The following is a 24496-nucleotide window of genomic DNA, read 5'->3' on the forward strand; positions in this document are numbered from 1 at the left end:
TCAACCTCTTGGATGCCGGCAATTGTTGTGTTTTCAAGGCTGTGATATTTTTCACCTGGTCTATTCTTTTCTATACAAGCACTATAGCAGTGAATGTGGAATTCACATCCTCTCACAACACTTTACAGAAAGAAGGACGTGTTTGATTATGGGAGATTGCTTGATGATAACCGGTTCAATACATCAGCAGCTTCACTGTAATTGAAAAGGACTTAACGCTGAGACGTCAAAATTGAAACAGTGAACTCATCTCATCTCATTTTCTTAACTGCTATAGTCTCATTAGGGTCGGGGGGTGCTGGAGCCTATTCCAGCTGACTCCAAGCCAGAGATGGGGGACACTGAATCAGTGGCCAGCCGATCACAGACTGTGAACTCTTTAGTGCAGATGTAGTACTGCATCCAACCCTAAAGATCCCCCTATGCAACCCAAAATCATTAACTTTGTCAACACATATACAAAATATAACAAGGAGTAACATACTTGTACAAGCCTGCAGGTCAGCAGTTCAGCAAAAAGGCATCAAGGCGTCAAGGGTAAGGGGTGAATTGCCAAATGAAAAGGGTTTAAATAAGGGCAGGAAGTGAATCTTGATTGGAGGAGGGATAATGGGAATCTAGTCACAGGTGTGTTGGCCTGGGCAGGGCTTTGTCACAGGGGCGGAGCCACCGCTGCAGGTACCTGTAAAGAAAAGAAAGTACACACCTCCTACATAGTGTGTGCCCAGGCTGCCCGCCGTAATATTTGCCAATGGATTTCATCCAATTACGTGATGAGCCTTGTGCTCTCATTTTTTCAGTCTCTTCTGAATTGACCTTTTTACACAGAGTTAAACTGGAACATGCCCTAATTCATGAAGGATGGTCATCCATTGTTAATGCCAGTTAGAGTTAGGATCACGGCTATAGGTCAAATGATTGTTTCAACCCTGGTTACTCTTGTTTTTCTTTTTTAAATGACATTGCCTCTTTTTCTTCTCTGCAGAGATCCCAACAAACCAGTTCCCCAGGACACAAAGTTCATCCACACCAAAGCCAACCGCTTTGAGGAGGTGGCATGGTCCAAGTACAATCCCCAAGACCAGTTATACCTTCACATCGGCCTGAAACCGCGAGTTCGCGACCACTACCGAGCCACTAAAGTGGCCTTCTGGAAACACTTGGTCCCCCACCTATACAATCTTCACGACATGTTCCACTACACTTCCACCACCACCAAAGTGCCCCCACTGGATACCACACAGAACACCCTATCCACCAAAAGGCCCAACGGTAAGACCACCTGGCCCTTCAACACCAAGCGACCCCCCATGTCGCCGGCCTACAACAGCGAAGACAAAGACAACTGGAGTGACGACAAAGAGTCCGGTCCTCTGGTGGTGGAAAACCCACGGGATTACTCTACCGAGCTCAGCGTCACCATTGCGGTGGGGGCCTCGCTGCTCTTCCTAAACGTCCTGGCATTCGCCGCCCTCTACTACCGCAAAGACAAACGAAGGCAGGAATCGAGTCACGGACAGCCTAGCCCACAGCCCCAAACCAACGCCAACGACATCGGGCACCACGCGCCGGAGGAGGAAATCATGTCACTGCAGATGAACCAGACGCACCACGAGTGCGAGGCGGGGAACAGCAACGACGGGGCGCTGCGTTTGGCCTCGCTACCCGATTACACGCTCACTCTGCGGCGCTCCCCGGACGACATTCCACTCATGACGCCTAATACCATTACCATGATTCCTAATTCCTTGGTGGGCATGCCAAACCTTCACCCATATAACACCTTCACGACAGGCTTCAACTCCACAGGCCTTCCTCACTCCCACTCGACCACACGTGTATAGCTTTAAGGAGGCCAAAAGAGTCAGCGAGACCCGTAAGGGGGAGGAGCAAAAGGATTGAGAGTGGAGGATTGTGTTTTATAAATACCACAGTTGGAAGTGGGCGGGCAGAATAAAAGGTGAAGAGATATATCGAGACTTTTACTATGACGAGGGTCGCTGAAAGCTCTCAAATGGATGTCAAGTTGTGCAGGGCTGCCAAATTCAAACTGCTACCCTTCTCCTCCATTTGGGGGCGGTGGGGTTGTATTTTGTGTTGTGTCATTTTTTTTCTAAAAAGAAAGAAGATCAGCAAGAGATCATTCATTTAAAAAAAGCCTTTTATGTGGACTGAAAGGACAGCCACATTTTTTTTTTTTTTGGTTCTTGAATTTAAACAAAAAGACAAAACAACAAAAAAATGAAACAAACAAAAGTGCATTTTAATTTCCCAATCCTCATTCCTCCTGTGGGAGATTCATAAAGAACAATGGCCTCTACATCAATTGCATCACCATTTTAATTGCTACTTTCTTTTTGATTTCAATGCCTTACAAAGCTTTTTTTTTTTACATATTTTTTGTCTTAAGAGACTAAACCAAGAGAAGTATAAGAGAAAGACTGACTCCAGGATGAGAAATCACAGAATTTGATGCAGATGTAGAGATTTTAAAAATCCCATTTTTGTTTTGGTTTTGTTTGCAACACAACATGAATCGTTTCATCTTAGTAGGGGGGGTTTAGTTAGCATAAAAAGTTTTGCCAAGGACGACTATGTCTTGGAGACAAATGCTTTGTTCTTGTGATTGTTTTTGTTAATTTTTTTGCCAAATTGACAGGTTTGAAATCAGTCAAGTGTGCTACGAAAGGTGAGTGAGTGAACAGGTGAGTATGAGTGAGCGTTTGTAACCACTTTTTTTCATTTTTACTAAGTTGTACAGCGTACTCTTTGGGGTTTAAAGATGGGTGGGGGTCAAGGCAGAATACTTTTTCCACGTTGTCGATTTTTTGGTTGCCCACCAGTCGTGTTTTTACTGCGTCCATTGGTGTCTGTCTTGGCGAAAAATAGCACTTTTGGGTTTTTATTTTTCCCGTTAGTTTTATTCAAAGTTCTATATGTCTAATTTTTGCTTAAAGATGATAAAATAAATATTATTTTACATGTAAGAGAAAAAGATAGCTTAAAGAAACAACTGAACTAACTGGTGTGTGGACTTTGTAAGATTTCTTCAATAGCAGCAAACAGTGGCCTGTTTGCACTGAGAGAACCTACATCAGTGCACACTTGTATTTCTTTCAATATATATATAAATATCGGCATACATATATATATGTATAGGGCTTTTTACGGAGATACAACTTCTAATTACATAGAAATAAACAAAAAAAAACATGAATAATTTCATATTATTCAACAATCCCCCACTTAAAAATACTCAATATGTCTTTGTTAGAGCTCTATATATATATATTTCTGTATGAAATATTTAATATTTATTTATGTATACCAGATGCATACATGCTGATTGTGCCATGTACCAAATTAAAATGGTTTAAAAAGAAAAAAAGTCATAGAAAGCTTCACACGTTTTCATTCCGATACTGTCTTTTTGAGGATTTCCTATTATTTCTACTTGATTGAGTTAAGGGAAAGAAAAAAAAAGATGAAATATTCTCACAGCGAGAGCAAGTCTCAGCCTCAGGATATCCTCAACCCCTCTTCCCTTCTTTTTCTCTCTCTCTTTCTCTCTTTTTCTCTTCATTTCTCTGCTAAAATCTTTGCAGAAATTGCCTAACAGCTTGGGGCCTCTGTGCATAATGCTACATTTTACTGTAATTCATGCAAAGTAGTGCCAAAGCAATGAGTCATTGTTTACCGATTGTATCGATGTACACATTGCGTCATTTATTTTATCATTATTCTTGGGGGGGCTATTGATTCTGTCATTAAAAGTGACAATTTGCAATTACCACGGCTGCTTGGTAGAAATTACCTCCCAAAACATCGTCTATAAGAACAATAACCTAATCTGACCGCTTGAAACTAGATCAGCTTTTTAATGGTACATCAACATTATTCTATTAAAACTTTGATTTAGCAATTAGAGGGCAGTAGAGTGAAAATCCCAATCTTCATCAAAAATCCTGCTTGAGATAGAAAAGAGAGAAGAGGGTTATTTGAGGGAAGATGCTAATGGCTTGAGTCATCTAGTTTATTCTTATCCTTGGTTTCTTTAGGTCATAAATGGTAGAGGAAGAAATATACAGATGAGTCTACCTGCTTAAAAAGATGATGATCATGCTTTTAATTGTTGCCCTGTTCATCAAATGCATCTGAATTTGGATTCAGATTGTGAATTGTGTAAATTTCAATGAATTTGGTGGGTAAAAATACTGTTGGAAACCAAACATGAATTAGTTTAGTTATTATTTCTCTTCTTTTTTTTTTCATTTTCTGAGGACATTTTACAGCGTTTTTAGGACGGGTTATAGTCATGTGTCAACCGTCACAAGGAACTTGAAATAAAACAGGATTGAATTGTTTGATTTCAGGTTTCCATTGGAGATGTTTAATAATGATTATAGTAATAAAAAAAAATGTTGTTTACTTTTTAAGAATTACATTTTGTCATTCAGAATATCTCCCTTGAAGGGCCTGGAAAGTATGGACAAAATAAAATTGTAAAAATAATAACGCTCTTTGCCTTCAGTCAATTTCTGAAGTACACCGTAATATTCAATTTCTGCTTGTTTGTAGTATTAACCTTCATGTATGTATGAAGTACTTTTGGAAAACCTACAAAACCTACTTTCCTCCAAACGCCATTGTGGTATTAAGTAAGGTCAATGCCTTCCAATCACGTCAACTGTGACAGACTGGTTACATAAAGACGTCATACTAGTTGCAAAGTAGTACTTTAAATTATTTCAAAGCTATGTTGCCTCACGTCTGATCTGTCTTCATCACTAGGAGGTCAGTTTCAACTCACGGAAATGTAGACGTCGGAACAGGGCTAAAATTGAGTGGTCCAGATGCGAGTGTGCTATGAAAAGGAAGCAAATGTCGTGGGATGGCAACTTGTTTTTACCACTTACTTCTCCCATATGCTGCAGAAGCAGAGCAGATGTCACGAGCAATTGGCTCGGTAGACCCAGTCACCTCTGTGGAGTCTTTTTTTGGGAGGATCCATGTACTTGTGAAGAGACATCATTACATCCAGTGGACCAATTGGGGAACAACTACAGAAAGACTGAGTTTGAGGTCAAATCTGTTTTGCCATCAGTAAGGTCTGAGAAATTAGACCAAAGTTGGTGCCACCTCAAATGTAATTCTTTGATTGAATTGCTTGTTTTTTTTCCTGCCAAAGAATCCAGAATATGATGCTTTCTGTATCAGAAAGACCAGAATAGAACAAATTAAACAGATTGTTGTTTTAGCACTATGGGTACAGATTACTAAACTGTGGGTATAGATTACTACTAACTAAACTATGAGTACAGATTACTAAATTTGGTACAGATTACAAAAGTGTTGATAGTTTATTAAACTGGGTAAAGATTACTAAACTGTGGGTACAGATTACTACTAAACTATGGCTACAGATTACTACTAAACTATGGCTACAGATTACTACTAAACTATGGGTACAGATTACTAAACTGTTGGTATGGATTACAAAAGTGTGGATAGTTTATTTAACTGTGGGTAAAGATTACTAAATTGTGGGAACAGATTACCAAACAGTGGGTACAGATTACTAAACTGTGAGTACAGATTACTACTAAAATAAGAGTACAGATTTTTCTAGACTGTTGTTATGGATTACAAAAGTGTTGAGGGTTTATTAAACTGTGGGTAAAGATTACTAAACTGGGAACAGATTACTACTAAACTATAGTTACAAATTATTAAACTGGGGGAACGGATCACTATACTATTCACAGTTTAGTACTCTGTGTGCACTGATTTCTAATCCGTGTCTACAGGTTAGGACTATCTTGGACTATCTTTGTAACACAGCCAACTATCCCATGGCCTAAAAACTGCTTGTCGCCTTTGTATAGATCAAGAAGATCAATGCTTTAGAGATAGCAGAGACGACTGAAAGAGAATAAATCGTATATGCTGTCCAAGTGGCAAATAATTAAGTGGAAAACAAGTACTTTTGATACCTCTGCAGTCTTATCTGTCCGGTATGGGCTACACGTAAAACCTAGACAAGATATGACACTTCATTTCTCCTGGCGCGTGTTCCACCTCCGATGGTAAGTTTCACGGAAAGGTTTAAGGCTATAGATTGTTGTTTCTACCACCAGTCGTATTTCAAAGTATTATCTTGTTGCTTGCTGGCTTTTGTTATGTGTGTTATTTGCAATGATGTATATACATGTACGTCAATGTCAATGACATCTATACGTGTGCCAAGGTCAAGGATGTCTGTCTATATCAATTTCTGGCACAAATTTCTCATAAATCTTTAGCTGTGGTTACATTTTCAAAGATTTATCGTGTGAATTTAGTCGTGATTTCGAGTAAATTGTGTTTTTTTTTAGTTGGGAAGTGGAATGAAACCCCTTGTCACTCTGCTGTGATGTAACTGAAGTCCAAGTGCATGGAAAGCCGCGTGACTCACATTCTTTCAGAGTGATCGACCCTGAAAGTGGTACGCAGGTTTCCTGTTGCATACAATGAAGTCTGTACAGCCTGAGTACAAAACAGAAACTGACGCAGTGTGGGCGGATTTGGCATTTCTGTGAGCATTCGTAATCATCCAAATAAGGTGACCATTTTTCTTTTGCTTCACCTTAACTACTGCACTGATTTTCCCTTTTGGAAAAATAGTCCTATCACCCAAAATGTTATGTCATTATCTCCTCCTCGGTTTATATCCAAGTAGGAAGTTTCCAAGTGATGGAAAAAAAAGTGTGATATGCCTTTTTGCTGCACCAGCTCCAACAAAAAAAAAAAGAAAATAGCTGTTCATTTGATTTTGACAACTGTGCAGATGGAAAAAGCAATCACATTTTCCCAGGTTGAATTGTTATGTCATCCATGAAAGGTGAGCTACTGTTTGTCATACAGTAAACGCTGTCATTAGTCTAGTAACATCCTCAGAGGAAAAAATGTGGTTAGAAGTCGAGCCAAGTCATTGTTTTTTTTCTTTTTTTTAAAGCAAGTGATGTGTTATTTGTGGTGGAAACCACAGTCGTGCTGTTAGATCAGCTATTTGTTCACATTGTGTTGGCTGCTGTGCTGCAATATAAAATCGTATTTGGAGAATTTTGATGCCGCTTCAGATTTTAAACTCATCACCCTCTCATGCTATTTTCTTAGTTAGACAAAAGAGTGAAGTGGAAATCAATGTTTCTGCAATTGCCTTACCGTGCAGGCCGAATCTAGACTTCATTTAGCCCTCGTCCGATAACAATAAGTGTCTCCTCTCTGCTATACTCAATTAGACCTTCATTAGGTTGTTAACATACTCCCAACCAAACATCAATGTGCATGCAGATTTTAAGTCTGTGTGACATTAATTAGGAAGACGGCTGAGTCCGCAGGTGAAGGGAGTGAGGGCCACGTAGTGATGCGCATTATATCTTCATCACGCGGACCATTCAGTGTCTGGGAGCCGTGTCTCTCGTCTCATCATAACATCAATTCATTTTAATGTTTCTACTGATGAACTCAGTTCCTTCATCATTTACTCTAGGGTGTCGCCAAACAAGATGAGACTTACACTGTAACCTTTCTCTTTCAGGGTCTGCCAATCAAATTTTTGATTCATTACAGTTTGCACGTAAGTAATGAGTATTTGTTTGTGGGTTAGAGCTCAAAATGAATAGAATCCACACGCCATAGTGTCAAATAACATCTAAACACTAAAACCTACAAATCGTAAGAGGTACTTTGCAAAGCTTCCTGATGTAAATTAGTATTTGAAAGAATGTTGGCAAACAGTTAGTACATTTGATTCACAGTCAATTCCAAGGCTGGTTTGTCTTGTGCTTGTGTGGGGTGGGGGTTCTCTGCATACTTAAGCTTCCTTCCACATTCCAAAAGTAGGGCTTTTTTTTCTTTAAAAAAAAATAATATAGTATGGTAAGACTTTTTTGCTTAAAAAACGTCACCAACTTTTCTACATTCAATATGACGTGTTAATATGGGCGTGGTTACGGCCATTGCTGAGCCAGGTGCGTAAATTATGCACATGCGCAGCATCGCGTCCCTTGGGGGAGCCATTGCCATGCTGTCGGTCGAACGACTAGCACGCCAACGAGGTAAGTCCTAGAGCAATTTACTAGCCTATGCTCATTTTAACACGCTACCAGGAGATTTTTTTATGATTCAATTGAGCCAGAACGCCAACAAAGTTGTTAATTTAATGCCAGGTCGAACACACCGTCGACATTTTAAGTATGGGCTCCTTTTCCTCACCGGCTAGCGTTTGTCACTAGCTATCTTAGCATTAGCATCACGACATTTGGATTGGATAACTTCATTCATCCCTTATTGACTTCATAAGTATTTTGTCCGTATACTCTAGTCGTTGGGGAAATATTTTAAACTATCAAACAAAGCCGAGATATCAACGGACAGTTTGCTAGGTTAAGGCTCACTTAGAATAACATCCAGAGGCACGACATAGTTCCTGGTGTGTTGTATTTGATGATAGTTTTCACTGCGAGTACTAAGCGCCCTTTTCCAATTTGTAATTCTGTTTCAAATAAATCAAAATCATTTATACAAAAATTGTCCAGCCAACTTTCTCCTAGCGTTTAACTTCAGTCTGTATGTTTAATTAATTAAAATTAGCACGGGGCACTCACTAACTTATTTTGATTCTTTATCTTGATCATGTATTGTACAATTGCTCTTTCCTTTAATGACTGTTTTGCACTTCCCAAATAGGTTGGTTAAATGAAGATGCAGCTATTCCCTTGTGCCCAGAACCATGCACACCCTTGAAGTTACAGGAGAGGCGACTTGGTCAAATCAAGGTAAAACTAGTTCAAAAAAAAAAAAAAAGAAAAAAGAAACAACCCACCCTAATCTATCTGTTGAATCTCCAGTCTCTGTATATAACATTTGTTCTCTTTTTGATTTTTGCAGGCTCCATTGCCATACAATGCAGGACTGGGTGATTTTCCCAGGTTGCCCACTTGAAGATGATGCATCTTCTCTGAACTCTTTTGTCTTCTGATAGGTTATTTTATTGTAGAGTATCCAAGTCAAAACATTCTAATGTCTGATTATTTTATTGACTCAAGTTGCAATTTACTAACACCCCTCTTATTTTATATGCATGCACCAGGTGATCTTCCCAGGTTGCCCACTTGAAGATGATACATCGTCTCTAAACTCTGCTTGCGGTCTTCTGAGGATAATTTATTGTAGAATATGTAAGTCAAAACATTCTATTCTCAGATTTTCTCATTGACTAACACCCCCCCCCCCCCCCCCCTCTTATTTTATATGCAGGTCCAGGTGATCTTCCCAGGTTGCTCACTCGAAGATGATGCATCATTTCTGAACTCTGCTTGCAGTCTTCTGAGGTTATTTATTGTAGAATATGTAAGTCAAAACATTCTATTCTCATTATTTTATTGACTAACCCCCCCTCTTATTTTATATGCAAATCCAGGTGATCTTCCCAGGTTGCACACTTGATGCATTATTTCTGAACTCTACTGGCAGTTTTCTAGAAGGTAAGTTTATTGTTGAATGCCTAACCTTTTTTTTTATTGTCTAAAGTTGCACATTTCTAACATCCCCCTCTTTTTTATAGATCAAGTCCCAACTCCAAAGGTGAGGAGGATTTCATCTTTTTTCTTCAACCAGTCATTTTAATAAAAGAGATTTGTGTGTCATTTAACTTTGTCAAAACACTTGGAGAAAAAAGACCCAAAGACCCTCAATGGTCTTTTTTTTCCTTTTTTTATTGGTGTTTATATTCCAAGTATTTTTATATTTTTCCAAAATAAAAAAAATACTAAGTATTTTTGGTTTTAATTTTTTTTTATAAGTATTTTTAAGGAAAAAAATGACTAAGTGTTTACAAGGCTTGTTTTGATTTTTTTTCTAAGTATTTTGCTGGAATTTTTTTTTTCAAATTTAAAAAAAATGGCTAAGTGTTTACATGGCTTTTTTTTTGAAAATTATTCTAAGTATAGCATTTAAAAAATTATATATATTTTTTGTCTACAGGTGGAGAAGAAGATCAACCAAGTCAATGAATGTTTCAATATTATACAAACCCATATGTATGCAGGTGTATTTGTTTCAATAAAAATTTTAAACAAATGTACATTTGAAAAGCTTTATTTTTCCACAAAAAAGGGCTGAGATAAAGTCCCAACTTCTCGATGGTCCTTTCATCCACGGACAAAGAAGTTTTCTTGGCACTGGATGAAAGTCTGAAAAAGAAAACAAAGTTAAGGCTTAATAGACTAAGTCCAACATTAAAAAAAATAAGACTAAATAAGTCAAAAAAATGAAACAAGTGTTACCAACAGCATAAATGCATGCTTTCATCCCACTACAAAAGGCAACATTTATGCCACAGTGGGAGGGGGGAGAAAAAAGAAGAAATTTGACATACCCCTCTGATGACTTGGCTTTTTGTCCACTGCAGAGGTAATCTTCAAGAACCCCTATTCCGTCTATTTTCCATGTCCTCCAACACACCCAAATCAAATAGTCAAGATCAAGCTCCTGGACAGCTTGTTGATCATTTGATTCAAATGTGGTGGGAGGTATGGAAAACATACTGGATAGTGGCCTCTGGGATGTTGGTGTCAAAGCTCCCAAGTCATCCTTTAGCATTGATGTGGCAAACTTGGGTGGACCCTGAAGAGAAGCAAAAACAAAGAGTATCTTTAGTACACATTACATGAAAATAATAAAGATGACCTGAAACAGGTCCTACGTCATACACGACCACTTTGGTCTTGTAGATTTAGAGAGTCCACCATCTTAGTGGCTTTAAATATTTACAAAACACCATAGTGATTATGTTATTAGTTATTTAACTATTTTGATGCACAAATGACTCCAATCCATTTCCCATGTCATTCCAGTCAATCATTTCAAAAAATTAAAAACGTCCCAAAAAGCTCTTACACTGAGGAAAAATTGTTGTTTTAAGAAGTCAAAAATGACCATTGTACTACAGTTGAATGAATGCCTCACTTAGGTTTTGTCAAAATCACACTTAAAACTAAAAATGAAAAGGTCCAAGCCATGAGGTCTTCAGTTAAGAAAGTGAAGGGCAAATGTATATATTATATAAGTGTATTGTCCTCAGACATCCACTTGATGGCACTTGTGTGGATGAGCTATCCACACAAGATATTGCTATTAAAAAAAAAAAAAAATCAACGCCAGCCCAGTCAAAGTGTCTTAATTCAAAATTAAAGTGTATCATGATGCTAAACAAGCTAATTTAGGAGAGCCGTGAATACTGATCGCTGATATCCTAACGTAACACCGATAGAGAAATTAGAAGCTATTTAAAAAATAAGATTCACTTTGCTGACAAACCGCTCCTTATGGCGTCGATAAGCTGCTCCTTTCTGATCGTTTTGACCACATCCTTGATCTTTCCCAGCAGTCTGTCCACGTTGAGGCACTGAAACACACAATGGAATGATTTCTTTTTAAACATTAAGAACAATAGGTAACGCAATGTAGCCAATTTGTTTGCAAGCATTTCCGCTCTGCATCCACGTGTGGCTCCATTACGCAAACGAAGCACGCTACGGTCAAAAAGCACGGTTGAAATGAGAACCGGGGCTTCGAATTCACCAAATGATAACGTACTGAATGCGCTGCATTGTCCGAGGAGAACTTTATCGGGTCTTTCTTCGGTAAATCGTCACTTTTGAGCCGCTCTGCAGTCCGCTGCCGCACTGACTGCTGGTCCATTCGCCATTTTAAAAGATGGCGGCGTTTGAACTCTGACCTTGGTCATGCGCATTAAAGATACACACACACATTTTCATAATAACGTCTATTAGTCTAATACACGCCTATCCAACCATCAATAATAATCTCATAAAATACTATTCGGAAATATAGCCACATTTTACGCACCAAAAACACTTTTTGGCTGAAATGTGATTGATTAAATGTTTAAATATGACAAAAACCCTGACTATACATGGCCATTTTTTTTAACAAAAAAGCCTTCCTACATAGTCATTTTTAACAAATACAAGTTTACTATACAATACATGATCATTTGTTTAACATATAAAAGCCTTACTATATATACATTTTTTTCATCAAATAAAAGCCTTGCAATACATGGTCATATTTTTAACACAATAAACCCTGACTATATGGTCAGTTTTTAACAAATGTATAAGGCTTTTAATTGTTAAAAACAATGACCATGTATATGATTTATATTTGTTAAAAATGACCATGTATAATGAGGCTTTTTTCAAATGACCATGATAAGTAAAGCTTTTCAGTTAAAAAACATAAACATATATAGTATATGCTTTTTTTTTGTTCAACATAAATGACCATGTATTGTAAGGCAGGGGTCACAGCCCACAGTGGCTTTCAGAACAAAGTTAAAACCTTCATTGTCATTTCACAGAGCCTTTTGACGCACTTCCTCCTCAAGCGGTCTTCTCGGCTCCGAGTTAAATGTGTGCCTTTCCTGATTTGCTGGAAGAAGCGAAACTCAAGGCATTCTACAGGAAACCAAGATAAAGTGCATACAATAGAGAACGGTTGAGGAGATACACCGGACGTGATTATTAAACCGCTGCAGAAATCACGCTGCGGCAAGCTTGAAGCCACTTTTAAAGTTATTTCAGAAATGTTTCAATTGAAAACATGTCCCTGCAAATGTCACCTTTTCTAATGGAACCTAAATCAAATGCATTGTCGTATTCTCTTAAAGGGCAAAAAAGGCAGAGATTCCTACCATATTGGAGCTTTATTTATCCACTCCATGTATTCATCCTCATGACATTTGATATGAAAACAGAAATAAACAACAACTGTACAGTGAAAGCAATAGAATATAAAAGGACATTTTGATATTACACAGCAGGGACTTCAAGTTTAAAAACTAAAGTGCTGCATAGTTTTGCTACACAAATGCATCCTTCAAAAACATACCGAAGGAACCGAGGCCATTTCCTGGTTTAGCACTGTTGGGAATTTTAAATGAGGAATAAACATATTCTAGGGACTGCAGGCAGCCTTCTTCTATCAAACAGATGGTGGTTTTATCTAGTTTTGGGAATATGTCACACATCTTGAAAATGATGCTTCGGGCTCGTCGGCAAGGACGCGGAGGGAAGAGGGGTCGCCACTCTTCACTTACCAATGAAATAGCCTTTTAATTCCATTCTTAACTATTCCCCTAAAGTGTCAAGAACAGTGTTTTTTTTCTTTTAATGTGCTTTGGTGGAAGATCTCTCCCTCCACTGGCATGTTTGGTTCATTCCTCAATGGGAATCTTCACATTTCTGGTAAAGAAAAGAAATAAGGATGATTTTTAGGCTTTGTATTGTGGAGGAAATTTGTTTTTTTTTAGGTGAGTACAATAGACATGGTGTTGTAATGGATTTGACGTCTAATGGCAAATAAGGAAGGGCAATGTGATAAAATATGACAACAATGTATAGTTAGTTAGCTCTTTTGTTTAATGGCCCTTAAAATGAGCCAAAATGATGTCAGCATACTCTACTTTTAAGTGAAATTTTTGAACTATTACTGCACTAGAAAAAAGAGAAATTGGTCCTGTGCTAAAATGACTTACATTTGCACTAGAAAAAAAATAGTAATTGATAGTGCTATAAATGACATACATTTGCACTAGAAAATAATGTACATCTCTCTAAATGGCTTAAATTTGCACTATAAATTGGACCTATCAAATCCATGGAATTAATTTTGTGCTGTATTTTATAAATAACAGGCCATTTTCTACTAATAATTGCACATTTCACTTCAAATTGCTTTAAACAGTTGTGGTGCTCTCACATTTCTTATCATGGGGAAGCCAGTAAGTGACAAAAAAAACTCATCTGTTGAATCTGTTGCTCACAGATTCTATACCTGTTGAGCAATTTTATAACAATCTGTAAGCACTCAATATTTGGGATCTTGAGTTCGAGTGTCAAAAAGAAGAAGTAGTGGCAATGGGAACTAAGAATGTGGCCCACCTACTTCAGGGGCTTTGAGTTTTGCAACTGTGTCAGTAAGGAATTTAGAAGAAAAAAACAAGATTGAGAGATAGAAAGTGGAATTTCCTTAACTACACACCAGCAAGCTCCCGGTCCAACACATCAATGAAGTTCTCCAGTTCTCTTGTGTCCCCCAACTTGGCTACAAAAAGAGGACAGAGAGAAAAGAAATTAAAAAAAATAAATAAAACAGAGCAATGGAACCATTTTGAAGCTTAGCTCATTTTTTTCCTGTTATTTCCACTGTGTGAAGTAACAGAATATATAATGAACGTCTTCCATTAGACAAGGAAAATCTTCTATTTTTCTGTACAAACTGAGTTAAAGTTCATCCCCTAAAATCCTGACAGCTCTCAGCCTCTCACGGGGATCCCGTCTGCATAACTTTCTAACGTAGAATCAGAGCAAATGGTCCCTCCCGGCCACTTTTTGTTTGTTTCCATTGAAATGGAACAGTCCTTAACGCGTCTGCATATGTAGCCAAATACAGTCCGTTTACATGACGCCATACAAAAAGGCCCTGAAGGAATGTCCACAGTCAAAACAGAATGGGCATTGTTGTGTAAAAATAAATAAATAGAGCGTTATGTGCCAAATACGATGGTGATGACAGTGAGAATGACAGCAAATTTACATGCGGAAAGACCCCTCCAGTACCTTTTGGTGGTTGTGTTAAGCCTGCTGTGTGTAGTTCTTCTTCACTGGTGTTCAAACTGTTCCCTAAAGATGCTTCACTGCCTGCGGGAGAGAACAATTAAAAAGCGTTGCTGTAACATTAAGACATTTTGTATTTTGTATCATCTACAATACATGTTTTGGAATTATCTATTGGTAGAAGTTGTTAGATCTAGTATCATATGATGAATAGCTAGGGGCAATATAGTTGTTTGGGGTGGGGGGGGGTTCGCTTTGGCAGCAGTTTTAAATGAGTTTTTTTTTTTTTTTGGTGAAGGGGTCAAACCAGGGGTCAAATTTGTCTTTGTGGAGGGTTATTGCTGTAGTTGTGTTTTTTTTATGTTTGCTGAGTACGTCTGGCTTTATTATCCGAGTATAATCAGTTAGAAAATGACAATTATTTTAATAGTTGATAAATCAAAGATGATTGTTGAACGAAAAATAAAATGGTCTGAAAATCTTCTTTTTTTACCCTCTTGTTTCATTATTTTTAAAGCTTTATAAAAGGGGTTAAGTGTCAATAGCCTCGCATATTTTTTGCTTTTTAACTAGAAATAATTAAAAATTACCCATCTATGTTTTACATTTCTTATTTTGAACCAGGAAAATGGAATAAACTGTAAACATTCTCATTATTCTTATGTTTTAAACCGCTTTACTCATTTATTAATCTATTCATTTTCTATACCGCTTATCCCCACAAGGGTCATGGGGGTGCTGGAGCTTATTCCAGCCCACCTTGAGCAATAGGGCAGCCAATCACAGTGCACTGAGAGAAAAAAATATCTTATTTCTCTTCATTGACTACACAATTTAGATTTAAATACTATTTTTATGAGAACCAAGACTCTGTTTCACAACCCATGGTACCAGACCTGGCCCCCGGGCCGTATATTTAACACACATTCACCTTTTAATGTTCTTGACTTCACCAGACGTCCAATCCATGTGGACTATAGCGCCATTATTGGCAGCCAATGAGTGTAAACGCATTTTAACACATCTTTTGAATTGAATTTAAATGAATTGTTTATGCGCCAAGAAAAGGCAAAATGGAATGAATTCAATCAAGACGAGTAACAAGCCAAAGGCTGCAAAATGAATGCAAATGTACCCAATGACTCCCAAGGTTTTGGCTTTTGTCATAAAACCTCAGCAAAGATGCTCTATAGGTCAAAAAAAACATCCAATGAGGAATTCACAGAGGAGCAAAATGACACGCTTGTTCCTTACATAAGAAAAGATTATTATGCGACTAGTGTTTGGGTGTGCTCCTCTGATAGTACTCATTGAATACATATTAAAAGTTCATCACCAAATTATGAATGAGTCTTTCTTCTATGGAGAAAATTGGATTTTTTTTTTAGAGATGGATGTTTTTTTTCTTACTGCAATCGGAGTCTTCGACCCCACTGTCGTCCCCCGGTGGGTTTCGTCTCTTGGCCTCCATCAGCATATGTTTGTAGGCATGTAAGCTGCTTTGAGGGGGGGCCTGCAGCTCCTTCACCACATCCTGGAACTCTCGCAGTAAATCATGGAGCTCCAAGTCTGTGCAGAAAAGAAAAAAAAAAGAGACAGCCATTGAAGACAAATTGAAGGCGTTCGGGAGTCAGGTCATTCCATCATATGTCAACCAAAGGTTAAATTTCATATCTAGTACTTATGGACATAAATAACCGAGGTTGTTTTTTTTGAACAGCTTTTGGCGGAGGTGCAAAAAGAAAGAAATAGAAGTTTCTAAAAATATTTTTTTTAGGTGGATTTTATGGGGCCAGGATGTTAAAACAGCTAAAGGTGTCCAACTCAAGGCCCGGGGGCCTAATCTTTTCCATCAGAATATTTTGTCGGGTCCGTGAAAGGAAATAATTTTTTACTTTATATTTCTTATGATGAAAATCAGAGGTGAATCACTTTAAAAAATGGATTAAATGTCAAATGCCGGTATTTTTAATATCAATTTGCTTTTTTCACTAACTACCACAGCACATTACTTGTGACCTCAGATTGCAGTGGATGAGTCAAGCTAATAAAATGTCATTATTCTCATTCTAATAAGTTATCATAACCACTATTAGTCCCTTAGGGATGGTCTTCAATGGATAAATTTAATTTGACAGCCCTAATATAGTAAAAAAAAAATACTTTTTATAATAGTTTTTCATTGTAGTGACCATTGTCCGTGAAATTATTATTTTTTTAATTCTAGGTCAACAATGCCTCTGAATGGCAACGATCTAAATAATTACATTGGATAATTGTTTAGTGGTCTCTTCATCAAATAATTAACTGGCAGACATAATGGCCCTCCAAATGAAAACATAATTACACCATGATCTGCATCAAAAAATGAGTTTGACATCCTTGATCTGAACTGATAAGTTTGTTATTGGTGGTAATATTTCAAGTCAGGCTTAATTATGAGTTATGGAGTTCTGTAAAATGGAATTTTTTGGAAATCTCTACAAAACATTGCAATATAAACACATTATTTCTCCTAAAAAGCGACCAAAAAAAATCTATTAGTTGAATATAGTAAAAATATATAGTAAAAATATATAGTAAAAATATATAGAAAAAATATATAGTAAAATATATAGTAAAAATATATAGTAAAAATATATAGTAAAAATATATAGTAAAAATTTATAGTAAAAATATATAGTAAAAATATATAGTAAAAATATATAGTATTCAGTAAGAGGTTAAAACATGCAGTCATTTTGACTAAAAATACAAGATCATCACTTGTTAAATGACAACAAATGTAGTTGTGGGTTGCTTGACAGTGGAAGGAAGAAAATATCAAAAATTACAGCTGCTATAAAACAGACTAAAACAGAAAAATTGTAGCACAGTTAAATATGATATGACTGAGTAGGAAAATGTAGCTTTGAGGTTTTCTGAGAAGACATCTATTGGTGTCTACTTCTTCTTCTTAAACGGCCTATCTGAGCCCCATCAGTCCACCACTTGAAAGCTAATGGCTCATATAGATGCTGGACTCACCTGCAGTCACTCCTGAGGACATAGCGGTGCAAATCGAGTGAAGAAATAAAGAACAGATTGCTGGGATCAAGGCGTTTTTCTAGGCTGAGTGGAGCTAACTGTAGTTCTCTTATACAGTGGAAAAGGAGGAGAAGGAGGAGCCAGAAGACACATGCAGGAAAAGCTGACTTCTACTGTAAGTGGAAAGACGTGGGAGGAAAAGCTTGAACGAAAACCAAACAAGTCGGGTAGACAGGAAACGGCTGTTGCGTAACAAAGGTTGAGGCTTGAATGTTTTTTCCGTTAAAGTGTGCTGAGGATTATAATAATTATGCAGGATGTTAGCACAAGTGAAATGACAGTCATCAATGTGATAGATGTCCAGATATGGAGGATTTGTTTGTTTGTTTTTCCATTATCTCCATCTTCAATTAGATTATTAAATGTATATCCAAATTATATATTTTTTAACACTAATACTGAAACTGGATGTCAGATAGGGGCCGCAAAAGGTGCTACAGAGTTAGAAGTGCCAAGATAAACAGACTCAAGGACAGTTTTTTTCCCATACTCAACTTGAGTTCTGCACCTAGGACCCATTCAAGACTTATTCCTACTACTTGTCCTTCTTATGTTGACCATTTATTTATCTATTAGTATTTCTTGATTATTTATTTAGCATGACTATTTTGTGAATATACAGTTATCATCACTATATATATATATATATATATATATATATATATATATATATATATATATATATATAGATATATATATATATATATAGATATATATATATATATATAGATATATATATATATATATATATATATATATATATATATATATATATATATATATATATATATATATATATATATATATATATATATATATATATATATATATATATATATATATATATATATATATATATATATATATATATATATATATATATATATATATATATATATATATATAAACAAAAACATTGAATGTTCTTATTGTCTTTAGATTAGATTATATACACATACATACATGTATATATAGTACATATATCCATGTATGTATGTGTATATAATCTATTATAATGACAATAATAGCATTCAATGTTTTTGTTTTAAATGAATGAAATAAAAAAAAACATTGATAGAGAAATAAATATATAATTTATGCATGAAAAAGGTTATTTAAACAGATTTTAAAGTTTTGTTTCAAACTTATGTTTTGGAGAATACTTGCAGTATTTTTGTTGTTGTTTATTTTGAAAATGATTTTTACAAATTTTGCTAGAGTAAATAGTTGTGCTCATCTACAACTACAGAAAACACGAATCCTAATGTAGTGTTCTCGATACAAATGCAAACTAGGAAAAAGGACTGGGTGTTATCTCAAGCAGTCACTGTTTGTTTAGTCTAGGTACTTAGATGACAATCAGATCCCATCATCCCAGCAATTTATGCAGGAATGTAAGAAATCACAAATGGTTATTTTTGATCCGAGTGGGAGCACACCAATTTAGGTAAACTTTCCAACAATTCCCATTACGACAATACACACATTTCTACCTGTGCCACACAATATGTAGTAAAAATACTGCTCCCTGATATCAAAAAAATGTACCAGTATGTATTTCCACTATTGCTGCTCCTGTTCATCACGACTTGCATCAGTTAATGATGACTTCATTTGTCTTCTTTCAATCTCAGTAGAAATTGACTCCAACCCTTCCGCCAAAGGGTGTTAAGATAATAAATGGAATTGATGCTGAATGCATGTGAGCGCACTTGAATTCGACACATAAATCCCATCTAATGTACTATCTAGAGTGGGAAAATATATGCATGAAAAAGGTTTCTTCATGAGCAATGACTGGGTTGAGATTATTACCCGTAATAAATGACATTTTGAGCTGTGCAGGTATACCGAGCGACTTCTATTCTTCTAGCTTCCTTTTCTATTGGAGAACATGGCTAGCTTGTGAAGTAATGAGGAATGAGTCTCTTTTTTACTGGGTTGAAATACAGAAGGTCAGTCAAGAGTCAAATCAGAAGAAATGCCTACGAATATCAACTTCTGGTGGCATCTCATCAGTGTGCATTGTTCATCGCTTCAAGCGCACCTTTAGAAAATACAAATTATTTAAGATGTGAGTCCAAAGTGAGTTTGCCGAGGGTAATTGCGTGACTGTAAGTTAGGACACCCCATTTCCTTCATTATACAAACGTCAGGTTTTAAAGAGATCCGCGCACTGAAGCATGAAGTTGAAACCTTATCACTACCTGAGAAATTCCCAGAGGCGGTCAAACTGGAATAAAACAAAAAAGGATGTCAAATAGAGATTAAAAATTAAATACAGAGTGGAAGGATTTCTGTGAGAGAAATATATATACGTAACACATTCCTAGCAGCTGGATTTTTCTCTCTTTTACTGGTTGAGGTACTTCTGTACACGTGGAATGGAAAGGAATGGAGTATTGTGGTTGGCTCACTAACACTTTCCAGATTCAAGCACATTTATGACTCAGGAATATCTACAGATGGATTAAATTCAAGGGATTTTTACAGATGTTGGATTCTAAAGCAGTGAGTTAAGAAAATAGATACATTATTCTACACAATGTCATGGAGTCCTAGGACTGAGTGCCAAGTGCAAGTCCAGATAGGACAACAAATCATTCCAAATGCCAGACTGTCATGCCTAAAACTGGATATACCTCCAAGGAACAAGGATTTTACCTACTAAACTAATAAACAATATCGAGATTAAATCCCATCAGAGCACAAGTGCAGCCACTCGAGTCCATTCATGGTCATAAGCGATCATATTCATTCAGTAATTGTTGTGGGGAAACATTTAGGGGAGCATTATGGCTTTATTGTGGACTTTGACGGAAGCACCACAGCTCCATTTAGTACCATTGAGTGGGTTAATCTGCTGGTAAATGAGACAGCTGAGGATGGATTTTAGCCAATTGTACAATGTATCTACCTGGATGGAAATGTGTGGCTTTTTTTGGTCCAAATAGCTTCGAAGGGTCGTCAGATACAGTGAGTGTGCCCGGGTGTGATTCTAGCATCTGTCTGTTAGCTTACTGGGGACAGCTGTTTGAAATCTCAAACGCTTGGAGGAGGAGGTAAAGGCGGTTTGATGATAATGAGATTATAAGGACAATTCTGCCTACTAAATGGCTAAATAAGAGGGTAATTTTCATTGGAGCAATGGCGGTGTTTTAAAAAATGCCTGCATATGAGTTCATTCTTTGTCAAAGGTGACTGTTTTGGGTTTTTTTTAGTAAGATTGCAATTTGTGAAATTGGTGGGAGTTTGCATGTTCTTGTCGTGTTTGCGTGGGTTTTTTTCTGGGTGCTCCCACATGCCAAAAACATGCACGGTAAGCTGGTTGAACACGAAATGGTTTTTCGTATGAGTGTGCCCTGCAGTTGGCTGGCAACCAATTTAGAGTGTCCCCCGCCTACTTCCCAAAGTTGGCTAGGATAGGCTTTAGCACCCCCGCAATCCTTGTGAGCATGAGTACAGAAATTAATTAAATTGTGAGCTTCACTGACAGCTACGATTTGTAAGACGTGAAACCGAGGGTGGGAAAAAGTGTTTACAAACCCTAATATAACCAAGCAAATCTTTTATCTAGGAAAAAATATGTATCATAAGTGCTGAAACAGACAGGGGAAAAACATAATATGTAATTTAACGATGAGTCAGTTATGTTTTTTTTTCTTCCTGAGTTCCCATTGTTTTTCAAATCACGTTCATAGTGAATTTGTGTGTTTCTTATCATGACAGGCCAAACACAAAGATTACTATCCGAGCAGTAAAAGCAATAGAAAATATTTTTTATGGTGAATTTGGGACCCTGAAGAAGGTTAATTACTAATCTGGGCTTTTAGTTGAAGGTCTTGGATGCCTAGCTCAACACATGGTATATCCTACAGTAATGTACCCCACTGGTCTAATTATTGAATTCTGGGCTAACAGCGTGAATAATTTTACAGGACCCAAAATGCAGTAAAAGTGTCAAGCGCACAGGGTACCACAAAAGGAGTACCTTGGAGGGTACACTATAGGGACAAGCTTTTGTACTCCTCACTACAGTCCAATGCTTTTCTATCTTTTGCAGAGAGTAGCTCGGAGAATAGCTGAGTGCTTAGAAAAAAAGAGAAAGATTTAAAGCATAACTGATTCACTGCAGTCACCATGCTGCATCGTATCCCGAAAATATTCCTGATATAGTCATCAGCTAACGGGATTGCATTCCAAGTGACCCCATGGACAGAAAAGTCAAACTAGGTAATGGACTGCTGATACGATTGGACCTGTGTCTGAAGCAAATCTCTTATCATGTTGGCGAGTAAAGTTCCGCATTTTCCACACTATAAAGGCACACAGAAGTGAGTCTATAAGGTGCACCTTTCAATGAATAGCTAACGGGAATGCAGTAAAATACAGTAATAGTAGTAGTAGGGAATTGTGTTATTTATGAACTAGATGGGGCTGTAGTAGTAGTAGTAGTGGTAGTGGTAGTAGTAGTGGTAGTAGTAGTAGTGGTGGTAGTACTAGTAATAGTAGATGTGGTGGTAGTACTAGTAATAGTAGATGTGGTAGTAGTAGTAGATGTGGTAGTAGTAGTGGTGGTAGTAGTAGTAGTAGTAGTAGTAGTAGTAGTATAAGTAGTAGAAGTAGTAGTAGTAGTAGTATAAGTAGTAGAAGTAGTAGAAGTAGTAGTAGTAGTAGTAGTATAAGTAGTAGTAGTAGTAGTAGTAGTAGTAGTAGTAGTAGTAGTAGTAGTAGTAGTAGTAGAAGTAGTAGTAGTAGGAGTAGTAGTAGTAGAAGTAGTGGTAGAAGTAGTAGAAGTAGTAGAAGTAGTAGAAGTAGTAGTAGTAGAAGTAGTAGTAGAAGTAGAAGTAGTAGGAGTAGTAGGAGTAGAAGTAGTAGTAGAAGTAGAAGTAGTAGGAGTAGTAGGAGTAGAAGTAGTAGTAGTAGTAGTAGGAGTAGGAGTAGTAGTAGTAGTAGTAGTAGTAGTAGAAGTAGTAGTAGTAGTAGTAGGAGTAGTAGTAGTAGAAGTAGTAGTAGTAGTAGTAGTAGTAGTAGTAGTAGAAGTAGTAGTAGTAGGGAATTTTGTTATTCATTAACTAGATGGAGCTGTGCTAAAGGGAATATCATATAATGAATAACTAATATATTTAAATACGATGTCTTATAAGAATTGAATTAAAGTCCTTTTGAAGCGCCTTCAGAAAAATAAAGGACGTATAATGTTTCTGTATGTATGTAGCAAAAGACAAGGGAGGTCCAGAAAAAGTACAATCCAAGTATTTCACACCCAGAGTTGAATCACAACCAAAACTATATTTGTCTGCAACCCGACAGGATCATTGTTTTTCAACAAGAAACCATACTGTGCTCAAAGAAATCATCGCATTTGGAAGCCCTGACATGGAATGTATCAAACTGAGTAATGTGTTTGCAAGTTGGCAAATTACATAACAAGGGGACTCTCTTTTTTTTTCTCCTTCTGCTTTACTTTTTAAGCACTAACAAACACTATCCATATATACTACCCAAAAAAGAAAAATCTTAGGTGCCAAAGTAAAAAAGAAAGGTGAGGTGTTGTCTCCTCAGGAACACTCCATAAAGTAGCATGAAGATTGACTTCAGTGTGTGTGCCAGAGTCAATACTAGACTTTACTAACTGCCTGGGGGGGGGGTGCCTTTAGAGAAACTGGGGGATATTTTTTTTCTTTTGTTGCCTTCTTCCGAATGGTATTTATGAGACGGTATGTTAGCGTAGTGATTTAAAGAGTTGTGGGCTTGACATTTGCATGCATTAGACATATTTTGTTATGGTCTGATTAAAAGCAAGATTCATCTTTTTGGCTTAAGCCATTTAATGCATGATTTTTTTTTCTTAGATGGTAAAGGCCAGGGGTTTCAAGTTGCGGCCCGGGGGCCAATTGTGGACCGTGGGAAAAGATTTTGGGGGCCATTTGGCATACTTATACGTATTGATGTCATTTGTAATTGGCCGTAAATACAAAATAAAGTGAAGGATCTATTATGAGGAAATTGTCAATGATATAGATAATAATAAATTAAAAAAAATGTAATACACATTTAAAAGCCTTGAGTAGTGAGGAATAATACATTTTTTTAAAAATAATAAAGGATTTGTTTTTTAACTAAAAAAGGAAACTGCATTCAACTAAGCAAGTGCACAATTTTGCTAAGGGAATTTGACTGATTTATTCTTTTTTGTTTTTTTAACAAATATGGTATCACATCTTAATTTTTTGACTACTATTGCATTGCCAAAAATCAGTGTTTTCAATATCAAAATAATTTTATTACTAACTACCACAACACATACTCTGTGGTCAGGATTTAAATTAATACTAGCTTTTTAATAGATATCCACTATAGTGTATCCTAACCTATATAGTGGAGTGTTCCCTTTTTATATCCTCTTTGCATTTTCGTAGTAATCCGTGGCATAGTTTTTCCACAATCCTACTAACTAACAAACCAATTCCACCTTCTTAAGACATTAATAAATTTCCACTCATGGGGGTAGAGTTCCCAAATCAGGGTAGTCATACATGATGTAACAACCTAGTTAGAGAAGAAGAAGCCATGTATAACATAACAGTGTCTCTAAGGATTGTGTAGCGCCAAAATAAATGATCTAATGCGACTGTACTATGAGGCTAAGTCCATTAATTTAGAGAAGAAATAAAACCCCTGGTGACAAAATCTCATATTCCCCTTTTGTAATACTATAGATC

The 24496-nt window shown here is 36.8% G+C and overlaps 2 protein-coding genes and 1 long non-coding RNA gene across 11 annotated transcripts in view; 2 read left to right on the forward strand and 1 right to left on the reverse strand.

Moving 5' to 3' along the window:
- nlgn3a (neuroligin 3a) overlaps nt 1-4516 on the forward strand; it is a 132003-nt gene extending 127487 nt beyond the window's left edge. For all 4 annotated transcript variants that reach the window (XM_077732263.1, XM_077732262.1, XM_077732264.1 and 1 more), the window contains one exon: nt 986-4516. In XM_077732263.1, coding sequence (XP_077588389.1) covers nt 986-1844 — 859 coding nt within the window. In that variant the 3' untranslated portion in view covers nt 1845-4516. The remainder of the gene's footprint in view (nt 1-985) is intronic.
- Nucleotides 4517-7628: 3112 nt separating this feature from the next.
- On the forward strand, nt 7629-10101 carry LOC144207791 (uncharacterized). Of its 5 annotated transcripts, none has more exons than XR_013328788.1 (7): nt 7629-8099; nt 8731-8819; nt 8932-9221; nt 9301-9393; nt 9464-9527; nt 9608-9627; nt 10027-10101. It is a non-coding gene; the product is annotated as an uncharacterized LOC144207791 (long non-coding RNA). The 5 variants fall into 5 exon arrangements; XR_013328791.1 differs by having other exon boundaries at nt 9301-9374; XR_013328789.1 differs by lacking the exon at nt 10027-10101 and having other exon boundaries at nt 8932-9036; nt 9134-9221; nt 9608-9689.
- A 23-nt stretch (nt 10102-10124) lies between these two features.
- Nucleotides 10125-17879, reverse strand: LOC144207790 (regulator of cell cycle RGCC). Of its 2 annotated transcripts, XR_013328786.1 has the most exons (8): nt 17712-17879; nt 16095-16253; nt 14688-14768; nt 14110-14172; nt 11641-13310; nt 11349-11449; nt 10421-10668; nt 10125-10235 (listed from the first exon to the last, which is right to left on the reverse strand). XR_013328786.1 is itself a non-coding variant. In XM_077733428.1 (4 exons), the coding sequence occupies exons 1-4, from the start codon at nt 17731-17733 to the stop codon at nt 14102-14104; spliced, it is 333 nt and encodes a 110-aa protein (XP_077589554.1). In that variant the 5' UTR covers nt 17734-17879. The 2 variants fall into 2 exon arrangements, 1 of the variants encoding a protein (XP_077589554.1); XM_077733428.1 differs by lacking the exons at nt 10125-10235; nt 10421-10668; nt 11349-11449; nt 11641-13310 and having other exon boundaries at nt 14102-14172.
- Nucleotides 17880-24496: the final 6617 nt, after the last annotated feature.

This window comes from Stigmatopora nigra, chromosome 14, assembly GCF_051989575.1.
Source record: "Stigmatopora nigra isolate UIUO_SnigA chromosome 14, RoL_Snig_1.1, whole genome shotgun sequence".
NCBI lineage: Eukaryota > Metazoa > Chordata > Actinopteri > Syngnathiformes > Syngnathidae > Stigmatopora > Stigmatopora nigra.